The sequence below is a fragment of the Anguilla anguilla genome, chromosome 2 (genome assembly GCF_013347855.1).
Source record: "Anguilla anguilla isolate fAngAng1 chromosome 2, fAngAng1.pri, whole genome shotgun sequence".
NCBI classification, from domain to species: Eukaryota; Metazoa; Chordata; class Actinopteri; order Anguilliformes; family Anguillidae; genus Anguilla; species Anguilla anguilla.
In genome coordinates this window covers 54,161,241-54,175,662 of record NC_049202.1, presented here as the reverse complement: position 1 = coordinate 54,175,662, position 14,422 = coordinate 54,161,241, and the positions used below count along the sequence as shown (strand labels likewise).

The 14,422-nt window shown below is 37.3% G+C and overlaps 1 protein-coding gene across 1 annotated transcript in view; it reads right to left on the bottom strand.

Moving 5' to 3' along the window:
* Window positions 1-14,422, bottom strand: part of dnah9 (dynein, axonemal, heavy chain 9) — a 124,177-nt gene that overhangs the window by 28,810 nt on the left and 80,945 nt on the right. The window contains exons 58-63 of the mRNA XM_035405087.1: window positions 13,670-13,840; window positions 13,418-13,540; window positions 9,518-9,711; window positions 9,042-9,190; window positions 6,554-6,681; window positions 1,269-1,496 (exon numbers count right to left, since the gene is read on the bottom strand). Of these exons, the coding sequence (XP_035260978.1) occupies window positions 1,269-1,496; window positions 6,554-6,681; window positions 9,042-9,190; window positions 9,518-9,711; window positions 13,418-13,540; window positions 13,670-13,840 (993 nt within the window). The remainder of the gene's footprint in view (window positions 1-1,268; window positions 1,497-6,553; window positions 6,682-9,041; window positions 9,191-9,517; window positions 9,712-13,417; window positions 13,541-13,669; window positions 13,841-14,422) is intronic.

Here is a 14,422-nt window from a genome sequence, read left to right as displayed (position 1 = left end):
TAAAGAAGCTTCATGTGCTCCCTCAGTTTGAGGTGCACATGTCAAAGCAGAGGTCTGTAGTGAGCACATGATTCTAAAGCCACCCTTACAAGGCATTGGAATTACATTTTGTTTTGTTTGTGGCTATACATTGATAGCATCAGCATCCACAATGTGTTACGTTGCTTTCTTAAACATAAGTGGAATACTTCATTACAGAAAAGAAGAACCTTTTCCAGTATTTTCTATTCAAGAAATTCAGCTATTTTCTTTACTTATGAACCACTCAAACACATAAAGATTTCAATAGCATATTTCACTAACAAATATTGATAATGGTCAGTGGGTGGAAAAGGACACATGATGACATGTCATTGAGTCTCCTCCTCTGAAAAGGTCAATATAAAAGCAATTGCAATTTTCTGGCTAACTGCAGGATTACCTGAGAGATATGGGGGTTTTAGGTGGTTATCATATCATTGATTAGCTATCAGGGTTTGCATGACTGGAATATCTTCTGGCTACCTCTGCAAACTTATCAGGAATGCAGCAAGATCACAAATGTTCTGCTATCGGAACAGATAACAATCTTTGCCTTGGGTATGAAATGGGCCACATGTAAGTGCTCAGGTAATGATGTTTCAGCATTGCCTGATAAGATGTACATTGTCAACTGCAGATAAGAAGATCAATTGTTCCTATACTCAAATTGCTACAATACTTTGTCAATAAACAAAATGAGCTTCAATGGGTCACCATCAATGCCTCATTTTTTAAACTCCCTTTGGTTACCCCACAGTTTAAGACCTCTACAGGCCTTCAATGGTGAAGTATAGACACAGACTCAACATGAAAGAAATTTAACAGCGATAATTGCTTTGAAATTTCACAATCCACTCATACTAATTGATTATTAAATAACCTTTACGGGCTTGCTTTTTTTCTTCTTCAATGCAGACAGACTGTCATTGATCTAAAGCGATGCTGGTGAGCTCTGAAATATGGAAAATCCATGTAATAACAGAACTCTTTCATCTGTGGCAGAAACACATGTTAATACACATTCCCCGATTTTGCTAAACCCAATATTGAGTCTCCATATTATAATCCCTAAAACTGAGGCCAAGGCTGGTGTGCTTTGGTGTGGGACTATGGGAATATCTCTCTTAGGACTATGCTGTCCTCTTCTTGAGAATTACTGCACTTCAGTCCCTGATCTTTGCACTTGTATTTGCACTGCAAGTTGCTCTGGATAACAGCGCCTCCTAAATGGCAGCGAGTGAAGTCACCTGGTTGAAGTTGTCCAGGGCCTTGTGAAGGTTGGCATGCATGCCTGTGGGTGGCTCGTTGGTAATCTTGATGGAGTTCTCCAGGATCCCCTGAGGGATGATGTGCCCCTCCGGCGAGCCTGATGGCTCGGCACTGACGAAAACACGGAAGTCCTGGTGACTGCCCTCGCTGTGCTGTTCCAGCTTCTTCTCCAGTGTGCTCAGCCACTTGGCCACCAGATGGATGTTCTGGCCAAAACACCAGACACTCAGTAAAGCACAGGACAGTGCGGTTACAGAGAGGAAGAGAGGGTACTGCATAATAAAATCTGGTACCAAGTGCTAAAAATACAAACTGCTACTGTGAAAGTTATTGAACTTTATTGCAAATAAAAGCTCTGGTTTAATAATAAACAAATGCACATAATACCCATGAACTCCATTAAAATGCAGTCAATATCTTCAAGATTTCACAGCAGATTAGCTTGATGTGTTTTCACAGAAAAACAACAGAAAAACTGTTACAGAGTACTTGATATTCTATTGGCCTTATTATTCTTCTTCCAGATAATAAAAAAAAAAAAAAATCTTTACTCTCAGGATTACAGAAATATTCAAGCTGCCAATATTTATTGAACGCTGTATTTTAAAGGTGCTTTTCAGATACACTGAAATACAGATAAATATAAATACATATTTTAAGAAACAAGCATGAATAAATTGGTTTCAAACTTAAAATGTATTCCACATCTTTTAAAAATGGATCAAGGAAGGGTACGCAAACACAGGGAATGTTTATAATATAAATTTCAATCTGGTAATCTAAAAAGAAAACATTAATAATGAAACAAATTAATCCATAAGCCTTTTGGTTTTTCATTTTATAATTGGTTAGTTAATTCATTCATTGGGTGAATGATTTCCGATTTGATAGAAGTTATATTTTATTTAAGAATTGATATCAATGCTACATGAGCTCAGACATGCAATTATTAAATTGTTAAATACAGTTATCTATTACTTAGGTAATTATCTTGATAATGGTTGCTGACAGAGAAGATACTAGTTTAAAGTTGTGAAAAAAGGCTTTCTGTTAATCTAAACCAAAAACCACAATTTTCTCAAATGTATTTGGACAAGGACATTATAACAGTCAAAGAAAGTTTCAAAGCAAGTCACTAACCTCATTGCTTCTTTATGAAAATGTGAACAGGCCTTCCCTTCCAGAGCAGGAGGGGACAGCCATTTGATAATGACACTCTTTATGAAAACAAACAATTCAGTGTGCTGTCTAAACCCAGAGACACTACTCCCTACATTCTGGACACCAGACAGTGTTACATCAATAGGAGGCTCCCATCTGGGGAACTGCACCAGCTGCGCATACACCTGACACCTATATTCGATGTAGAAAGACCTTTAAGCCATTTACAGCCCCTGGAAGTATGCCCATCTTTCTGCTAACAAATACTACCCCTAGAAGACAACAGGATGAAAGTTAAGTGTGTTCTCCATGGTAATAATAACTACAATTACTGATCTAACAATATTTGCTAAAAATAATAAGTCAGTTACTTATAAATCAGTTTTATATAGCAGGCTTAGAAAAATATAGGTTTACTAGCAAGAGGGCACTGAGAATTTAGAAAAATTCACTTGGCTTTTTTTATTCCATATTTGGAATAAATCAAGTTTTATCAATTATTAATTTGCATTCAATGAATGAAAATGTCCAGATATGATTTAGAATATTTAGTAGTTGTTTAGGTGGATTTTTACAGGCTCTATTGATATCTTGCAGCTGGAGGAATTAATTACAGCCTATAAAATCCAGTCACCAAAAACACAGAGGCTTTGTCACTATATTCTGCTGACTGAATGAAAAAGGCTAGTCTTCTCATCATGAGAGGAATCATTTTAACTCTAGCCAAAGGCAAAGACAAATAAGATTATTTTGTTAAGAAATATGCCCAATACCTGCATTGAATGAACAATAAATCGTATTTATTTGTAATTATTTTTATAGTTTGTCCATTTTGCACATTTGGCGGGCAACACAAACAGATGACTCTTTGCATCTGAGGAAAAACTACTAACAACAACAACCCCCCCCCCCCCCCCCCCCCCCCACAAATAACAAAAGGGATACTAGAAACAATTTCCCCCCTACTCCGAGTTTCAGAGATGAACCAGGCCAAAATATATGATGCAAAACTCATACAATCTTGATACCTATTGCTGAAATGTTCAGCCACCTGGAGACCCTATGGGTTACTGAACAGCTGTGCTCGGCCATGACCAATGTCCCATCAGTGTCCATGAACAAAACACATAGGGCCCTATTTTAACAGACAAGGCGCAACTGTCAGGCGACTGGAACAAAATACTGGGGAGTTCATTTTCTGAACCAGGATTTTCCACCTCTGGATGACTCACTAGAGAAATAATTCCTCAGCCAACCAGTCCCTGCTCTCGTGTGCACTTTTTCATCCATTTATACACAGCTGTTGCTTTGTAACATAAAACACAGATGGACAGATACTGAAGCTGGATATTTCACTTTGGTATAAAATAATTTTGTGGAGCCACCCCTTTGTATATGCATAGCGTGAATACTAGTGGCATCAGCTGCCCCTTCGGACTGTTAATAGCATCACCGTTCCTCCCATTTGTGAAGTTCCAAATTAACTCCCATTCATTTTTGGGACCTCGCCTAAATTGATTGTTGTAAAGCACAAACTGACTACAGATGATAATACATAAACCCAGATAGCAAGTGACTCTGAACCATCCGCCCCGCAGATCCGCCCCGGAGTCGCTTGCTATCTGGGAAAGCAATGTGTTTTTCTTAATCAAAGGTACATTTGTGTGAGCTGATAAGTTGTATTCAGGGTTAGGTTAGCTATAAATAGAGAAACTCTTTTCAGATATTCAGGCTACTGCTTAATACAACAAGCTGTACTTTGATTTAGTTTTGTTATGATGTAGGCCTATACACCTGCACTTGTTATATTACTTGTGGGAGTATAATGTGTTAGCAAGCTATTCTGTCATATATTCTATATTCTATAGTTCGGTTGAACATGGTTATTGGTCTCACAAGAATGTAAATACAGCTTCAGAAATGAAGAGCTTTGTACCAGATTGTAGATTTTAGCTCTCCATATTGTTAAGGATACATCACATAGTTAAAACAACAGAACTTTTTGCCAGATCTTCTTTTTCTTTTATAAGGCAATAAAATGTAGATAATACATCAGATATCAATCTATCCTCCGTAGTTATTTTGTGATTTAAAACTACTAATTTCAGCAAGGTCCCTAAAATGACTGGGAGTGAATTGAGGCCCTGAAAACCAGGAGGAACGGCAAAGCTGATCACGGCCAGCAGGGACAGCTGATGCTGTTATTATTCATGCAATGCGAATACAATGGGGTAGGCTCCACAAAATTAGGTTACTACCAAAATGAAATATCCCTTTGAACAGGCTAATTATTTATTTTCCGTATAATTTGTTAAAGCTTATCTTTCCTACCCTACAATTAGTTTACTGGTTTTAAGCCAAGTTGGGTGTTCTTGTGCGTAGGCTAGCTGTTCAATAATTTTAAAAAGACTAATAACAAAAAATATTGGTATCGAATCGGACAATACTGAACATTACCATACTTGAATCGGATCAGGAGACAAAAAACCTAGATCAGGACATCCCTACTTTCAGCTACAGTAATACTATAGTCCTTTTTTTAAGAATACATTTTCTCTTAAAGGCTTGAAAAGGCTAGAATTTAACTCTATAAAATAAAAGATAAAACTGCTCTTAAAGGCTTGCCTTACAAATAGAATATGCATGCTTAAAATTTACACAATCAAATCAGTGATTTAAACGAGTACATTTTACCTTATATCTTATTGCTTTTGCATTTATGCTCAATCACTGGTCAATGAATATATATGGGTCATAATAGGTGAGATGTTTGCTGATTTAAGCCACTGGATTTCCAGAACTGTGGGCATTTTCTCCCCAATCTAAGTGATTGATTTGCTGTTATACAGCAATGGAGGTTTGCCTTTCTCTCAGTTGGCTGGAGAGTGTGTGGTGCAATATAATTAACCTTCAAGGGAGGGGGATTTTCCATCACCCATAGATCTTCTGAGCAAAACCTGAATTCGTAAGTGGGGTGCAGAGCATTATAGGAGCGCTTCATTCAAGAGACTCCCCAACCTGGGCCGACAGTCACAAATGATAAAGTTGAATAGGGCTGTTGCCAAGGGATACATCATTTTAAAGGCATTGATTGCCATTTTTATGCAAGGGTAATTAAGCAACTGCTTGTCTTTGCAGTCCTGGTTCCGCAGTAAGGATAACAATTTTGCTAATTGCATGATTTAACATCGGGGTGGTCTCCTGTGCTTGGTGCTGCCATTCATACCTGCCAATAAAACCCAGTAAGATTCCACAGGGAGTTTCACCCACAGACAGCTTTAAATGGTGGGTGGTGCCTCCAGAGCTTCTGGAAAGCCTTGCCTTTTATTTCCCCAATTATAATTGAGATTTAAAATATCAGTTACTTTACTGTATATTAACTGTAAAACAGGATTAGATATTAGCGGATAAAATTATGTAAAAAAAAAAAAGGAAAATAAAAATGTTCTAAAACAAAATTGTATCAGATGAACAAGCAATCAATGGAAAAAGGTCTGTGCCTTTCAAACGCAAATAAACTTGGTTCAATGGCTGTAGATTATTTTTAAATAGTTCAACATTTGATATATTCTACAGTACAGGCATTAGGCGATTCAATTGGCAAGCACTTTCATACCCTCCTGAATATAACTACACATATACCTGTGCCAATTCTCTTTAATGGTAAAATGTAGAGTCTTATGTCTTTATGCTGTGACATTTAAAACAAATGTGCCTAGTCTAATGGACTCATTACTGAACTACAGTTCTCTTCCTTGAGCAGGTGATTGGACAGCATAGGATTGTGGACACTTTTCTCTCCTTCAGTCACAGCAGGACCAATTAGGTCATTAATCACCCAGGGGAAGGATTCTGCCACACTGCGTAAATGCACACTTTTTTTTCCTACATTTGCCATGGATGTTTTGGCATCACACATCTGTCAGAGTGATTCACATTAACTGAAGTTCATCTCCACTGGAATGACTAGAAATTCCTTTCCTAATGAGATTTAATTAACAGGAAATTGCTTTCAAAATGATCTTACATGCATCTTATCCACGTAAGATCCATGTAATCTTATTTTATCTTATGACAGTAAAGGACAGTTAAGGCTGCGTACCTGCAATATGACCCAATGCCCCTCTCTGGCTGCCAGATCCAAGGCTTGCTCGGCCACCACTTCCTGCCCCTGTCCCAGAGACACGTTGTGGAAGTTTCCACTGTCAAAGGTATAGCCCAGTTTTCTTCCTGAAAGAAATAAGTTTTAATATTTGTGAAGAACCCATCTGTTTCTACAGAGAAAATTGCAGGAACACCTCCCGGGATATATCGCAAAACTCTCACAGCTTCAATTTTTGCTGTCCTGCTACTCCAACAAAAAACAATGGTAAGAAAAAAATTGTGTATTAACTTGAATTGTATGTCTTTCACTGACTTACTGATAATAATAAGAATAAAAAATTTCCACTGGTCTCAGCACAGCACAGATAACTAGGATTGCCAGTTTATCTGGGGCACATGATCCAAAATGATTTCAGCTTACATATAAAATTACAGCCAACATCTACCATAAGAATCCCAGTGGGATTACTGTAGGCGTTGGATAATTGCAGTCACCTGACTAATTATGCAATTACTGATCAACTGTGACCCTAGTAAAAGCAATTAGGTGACATAATACACCAGGCTAGAGGAATAACTGGGTGCAACAGTAACCTCCTGGTACACTGTACACCATGTCAATTTATGTTGTAGTTTGCAATGAATCCACACAGACACACAAACAGCAATAAGATGCCATTTACCATGAAAAAAAACATCAACTGCACCTGACAAAAAGAGGGGATCCTCTGTCAGTGAAAAACAGAATTGAGTGTTGGACAGGTATCATGCAAGATTTGATAGATGCATCTCTGCTGCAAGCATTCCACTCGAAAAAGTTGACAATCCTAAATTATGTGCATTTCTCAATATGCAAGTAAGAAATGATGGGGCTATTCCCTCCACAAAACTTCAGAAGTGTGTGCCGTCGGCTGACTTCCATAAAGAAAAGATAGCGTGTCTCTGATCAGACGAGTCAACAGATGGCACAGACAATCATGTTTTTCTTTTTTCTGAAGGGAAAATCAATGTTATCATATAGGGCCCTGTTTTGGTGACAACTTGTCGGCTGTAAATGTAATATTTGTTGCTTGCACCAGGTTTGGTAGTTTTGTGGTCTGCAGTAAATCTGCTTGTCTCAACATGGATTGGGCGCCGCAATAGGGGGCATGTCAATAGAAATATTTGGTGATGCTACAGGGAGCACGTTTATAGAGGACACATTTACAGTGGCTGTTAGGGGACAGTGGCTATCCATTGAAATCGTGGCTACTTAATCCACACATTGGGCCTCATTTATCAATATTTTTTGTAAAACCGTGTGTAAACCTATACGTAATCAGAAACAAGCTAATAAATTCTGCCGAAAAACATATTTTGTTCAGTACTGTAAGCAGCGGAGTGTCAGGGCTGGGGTGAATACTGCTGCAATGGCACTTCCAAACTACTCGATTACAAATAATTAGCACACAAAAAGACACCGTACGGACACTCAGTGAGTTGTACAACAGAATGCTCTATCCACCTCTTCCTGAGAGATGACTGAATTGCAGGTGAGAGAACCCAAGATAACCTGGCGTCCCTACTCACAACACCAGTGAGCAAATCTATGCCCCTGTGAGCTGCTTTTAGCAACATTCATCACAATTCAACACAATGAATATAAGCAACGTGTGAAAAGTAATTACATGTATTAGAGACTGGACTGGTTTCAGTCAGTCATGGTTCCTCTGGATACTGCTAGCAGGAATTCTCTTTTTTACATTTTTCAACACTAATAACAGCCTGAACAGGTGATTATAGAACTGACTATAACTAATGACCAAGGCTTGTCCTGTTTTTCCACACCACCAACAGACAGGTCTCCTGGGTGATTCAGGGAAGGTCTTGATAGAGGGACAAGTATGTTTACTAGTAATTACATGTGCACCGATAAATATTCTGAAATCTATATCAGATATTTGCCCAGATATCAGTTTTTCTCCTCATTATTTCTCTTGCTCTTGGATAACTACAGTGTATTTTTCTGCACAGACAGCTATGCTGGCTTTTTCGTTTTAGTTTAAAGTAATTGGAGGTGTTTTGGGGTAATGCACCTTCACATGAGTAATTTCATATGTCTTATAAATACGTTTACAAATCTTGAACAATCATTCAGTTTCGTAGAACATGCATTCAAATCCTGAAGTTTACCAATTTGATAATTTAACACAGTATGTAATGCTAGCCATGGGAGCTCTACTGGTACAGTACACATATGCATTTATTAAGTTTTGCTCACATATTCGTGATGTATGACATATGTTGTAGCTATGCTCTGCGTTAGGCCAAGAAGACAAAAATGGTAAATTGGACGACACTACTATTACTCAGCATAATACAGTTTTTTTCTCATTGAGGAGTGACCTGGTTGAAATATAATACAAAAAAAGAATGAGATGTTGCCTTTGCAGTCACACTTGGAAAACAAGTTTCCAATGTATTTCAGCAGAGATTTGCGAGGTTACCATGTTTCTCCACATCCTTTAGAGGGTCAACACCAGGAGACAGGATAAAGAACATGGGAGTCGCTGGCCCAGATTCTTCAAAGGAGACTGCAAAGTCCAGAGATCTGCTCACAACATATTTACTTCCCAGTTTCTCCTCCACAAAATCCCTACAGGAAAAAGCAATTATATATTACAACCACTTTATAGCCTGCCTTCATTCACAAAGCTTCACAATATGTAGCTAATATGTATATCAAACAGTATAACTCCAGTGGAGTTTGAAAAACTTTGTAAAACGCATACAATGATCCTCTGCCAAAATTTGAACTGACAATCTACAAAGCATAATGACTTAATAATAGCATTCACTGTGGCCATCTCTAATCTTTTAAAGGCCATGAGGGCTTAATGGTCCTATTTCTGCTCTTCATCACAGACATGGGATCATTGATCTCCTCTCCTGGTAACAGTTTGTCAGCTTCTGCTTCTTTCACCTCACAGCGTAGGTCATTCGGTCAGGCCTCATGGCCCTCATCATGCACAGCCTCTGAAGGGCCGTCTTGTTCTTCCACTCCTGGGGGAACTTCTCCTTCTCTGGACACTCGGATTCCACAAACTTCTTCCAACGCTTGGCTGACCCCTCCATATCACGGTCTAGGTTCCGGAACTCATCCATGGCACACAGAGCCTTGGGGGAATGGTGTGATGTGTTGGAAAAAAGGTTAAAAATAGAGTATGCTGTATAACTAGCAGGGAACGTAGTAATGCAGCATGCACGCTTTATTTATGCTACATCTAAACCAACATTAAGACATTAAAATGAGTATGAATATGTTGAAAATACAAAGGCGACTGTAGGAAAGCTATATTTAAACAAAAAGAGTTCATATATTTTACCCTCATTCAAACAACAAATGTAAACATTCAAAAAAATATAAATAACTATGAGATAGACTTGGACTACAACTGTAAAGGCAAAAACACTTCAGATAACAAATCCAATCAATAGCAATATACTGTAAGCTGTCTTTGTGCTCAAAATGCTGAACAAACATTACAGTTTCTTTCTAACAGACAAGGTGCAATCTGCTTATACTGCAAAAAAAAACAAAGGAGTTTTTATTGCTTGCAATATTTGATGGCATCTCTGAAGAACGGTACCTCTTCTCTTTATGCACACAGTGCAGCATAAACACTGGCTGCTTAAAATCTGCATAAATGTTTCCAAAAGCACAATGTTCACTCATGCCAAGCTGTTCTCTAAGGCTTTCTTGTGGAAGCATTTAATCACAGTACAGAACATGACCCCTATAAGTACAGCAGAGCAGTCCAGTTTGTGTATCAATCAATTCAATCATTTAGCTGGGAGTCAATTTCTAATTGTTACTTTATAATAAACAACATTAGCATCTTTACAACCAGTCCAAAAAAAAATATATATTTTTATAATTAAAAAAAAATATATATTTTCAAAGTGTGAATTGAAAATAGAAAAAAGGACTAAAAACATGGCAAGTGGTCTTGTGTCAAAGTGATTTAATGCAAAAATAAGTATTTATGCAAAAATAATTTAACTACTGAAGTTAAGGAATGTACACAATAGCATTGCATTTTAATGTTAATTCTGTACTCTTTAATGTAACTGGATCTTGCAGCTACAAACCTACCTTTCACTGTATAATATAATTTCACGAATAACTATATTAACTGGATATATTTACAAATACTAATTATGCTTGTTCATAACTACACTCACTTTGGGCCGTTTATCTTTCAGGCAATCATCCTAATTCTATAAAGTATACAGGAGAATTATCCAAAGTTGATTTAAATGTATGCAAACAAAGAAAGTAGGCAACGCCACAGCCTGCAACGCTTACTCTTGCAACACTTAATCAAAGGTGAAACGGTTAGTTGCACTGTGAAACGATTTTCGACAGAAGGCTGGAGCCACACAAACCATGAATATTGCTCTATTCCCTTCATTGCCCTTGATATAATTACAGGTTTTCATGAAGATAATACTGTGTTGCCATATGCCACGAGAGATACGGCAATCAAAAGCAGAACATTCTTCAGGAGATCTACTTTATTAAATTCTCACTAAAATCACTGTAATAACTGGAACGCTTTCAGAGGCTGATTATAAATATGTTTTCCATTGTGCAATTTTCAATCATAGCAACATAATCTAATAATATTCAATGATGTGGTTCATGTCTTTCAGCAGTCTCTGAAACAAAATGAAACCTTTTGTTAAGAGTGCAGCACTTTATATGAATATAACCTCTGCTACAAACTGAACCATCTTCTCTTCTGACACTGAAACCTACAATTTACTCATTATGAAACCTAAAGCTAACAATCTTTTCCAGATTTTATATTTATATAAAACAGATATATAATAGACACAATACACAATGATTACCACACTAAATAGCTTTTGGATATAATGTTTTCTATTCCCATGGGCATCTCTACTCCCTCTCATCATCATTAGATCTGCACATAATGTTGATTACACAATGAAATCACAAAGCAGTGTGATAAAATACAGCACATTTAATTAGATGAAAGCTTTTGGTGCAATAGAACTAAAGGATGCATTACCCTGAACTGAAGGGATGGTTTATCTAAATATTTTAGGATTTCATTTGAAATATTCATGGCCATGAAAGCTTAAGTATAAGCTCTTTGACAGGAGTGTAAACAAACGTGCAGTGGTGTCCTACTACTGAACACCATATGTCTCTACCCGCCAACTCAAAACACATCCCACTTGACTTCTATGGGTCAGAGAACATTCTCATTAAAACATTCTGTGTCAAAGGGGGGTTGGCCACTATAAATAGCCCTATTACCCACCTATATGGGTGCAGGATCAGTTTAGACCGAGAGAATCTAGGGGGTCTTCCTCTCACATGTCTAAATTATGTTGCGGATGTAAAAATCACACTTCAACTTATGGTAGTGGGAACTTCATAAAGACACTTCACTTCAAATTTCCATTCAGATTCTGTGATTTGCATAGTAGAGAGTAACTGTTCACCGACGATTCACCTTCAGTAAGTCAGCACATAATCAATATTCCTGCAAATAGACTTCAAGACTATTTTATTAAATAAATAAATAAATAAATAAATAAATAAATAAATAATGAAACAGCACTTCATAGACCAAGAAGCCTTTATGTCGTTTGGGTTCATTAATATAAAGAGCTGTCTCCACTCTCAAACAATATTACGGTAACAATCTATCCAGAATTGCTGTAAAACGCATATAAAGTATCATATTTAGCATTCAAACTGAATGGAAATTATATATGAATTCATGAGGAAACAGGTAATATCTGCAGGAAGGATATGACAGGAGTGCTTCATCCAGGACACAAACAAAAAGTCCAGGCTGAATCATTTACAATGTTGCATGTGCATGGCTGCACTGTGTAACAAGATATTAGCTATTTGAGGTCTGTTTCATCACCAATATTTATTTTACCCTCTCCTCTCTATCCTACTCACAACTAATAATAGGAAAGGAAAAGGGGGAAAAAATAGTTGTGTCGGAACTTCAGAAGTCAACAAGAATGTTGCATGAATGTTGCCTTTAAATCAGAATTGGTGAACAGTTAGATGGCTGACCAAGCAATGTGAATGACATACAGTATATTGCCTAAAAATTAAAATTTATATTTTTATATTACAACAGATTCTTATTCTCCACATTTTGTTAAAATATAAATGGGGAAATTGCCACAGCAACAGAGAGCTAAATTAAATTACCAAAAAGCTATTGTTTTGGCCTGGTGTTAAACAGGGCTGTATGCACTACAACAAGTCTCCTAGGACATACTTCCATGGAATTTACAAATATAACCACTTCAAATTGGATATAGGATAACATAGTAGACCATTATTAACATTTAATTGATGATGTACATATGCACCCAATAAAATGAACATAATTTGAACTGTACAATTCAAATAAAGCATTGCTCTTTCACAGCCTGCTCATAAAAAAACAAAAGATCAAAGAAATGTATCAGGATTTTATGCCTATAAGAGCTAATATTATCCTGTTAATAAGCTATCAAAATGCATGGAAGCATTTCTCAACAAATCTCAATTATTTACCTGAAAAGCTGCACCACTACTTGAGTAGTTAATACAATGCATTTACCATTCTGAAAAAAAAATAGAAAGGACTGACATCTTTTACAGAAAACATAAATGTTATTATTTGAAAGGAAGACAAATTATTGTATATAAAAACCCAACAAAATTTGCTTCTTTTTCAATGAGCTAAACCTATTAACTTAAGACTGGCATTAAATATCTAGCTTTTCTTTAATAAACTTAGCCTGGCTCAAAAACAGCCTTACAAAAGACGCTCACCTTGATCCCACCCCAGGAGTGACTGGACAGGAAGTCAACGGGTGAGGACAACCCAGGTTGAGCAGGGTACCTCAGAAGGAAATCCAGTTCTGTCGGGTTGATCTCTTTATTCATCAGCAAAATCTGAATTTTATTCAGAAACAAAAATTACTTTAACAAACATCCTACATTATTCCAACATGTAATAACCTCTTTACCAGATCGTTCGAAGAGCAAAGGTGATGCCCTAAAATAACAATAGGTGCGAGGTACCTGGAAGGCGAGCTGGGCGGTGTACGTGAGTTTATCACACTCAAAGAGGCCACGTGTTGTGTACTGGAAGACAGACGATGTGATGTTGTCGATGAGATTGGAGACCCGCTGCTTCAGGGTTTCATCCGGAGGTGCCTTCAGCACAGCGTTCTGGAAGACCACGCTAAAGGCCTGCAAACACAACAAACACCGACTGCTCACCGGCCTTTCAAACAGCAAGCTTTTTATCCTTTAAGAGACTGAGTAATTTATTGGCAACCCCTGCAAGGTCATAGTGACTACTCTGTTCTCTATACTCTGTTTATATATCTTGTTCTCCTCAATATCATTTTTGGGACACAAAATTAATTAAAAATGTGTAAATGCAAATGCCTCTAAAATTAGTATCCATTAAATCAGAAAAGCTGTAGGAAGAAAAGAAAAATAAAACAATGCGCAAACAGGGCTTGCAGGTGACAGTTAATGCTCCAGTATACCCCTGCAGTATCTGTATATGATAATGAATCTGTCATACATTTGCGTATTCAAACTACCTCTGTATATGTTATATAATAATATATGATTTTAAGAGGCTTTTATCCAGCATCCCGTGGAGGGAGGCTGCTGATATATTCATCTAATTGGTCTTGGCTGAGTTCTCAGCTCTAAATCCCCACACATCCTTGCAGAATATATTGATATGTGAAAAGTGCCAGTATCCCGTACACAAGAGTGGTCTGGTTTTATATTGGATACTATACATCACAGGTGTGG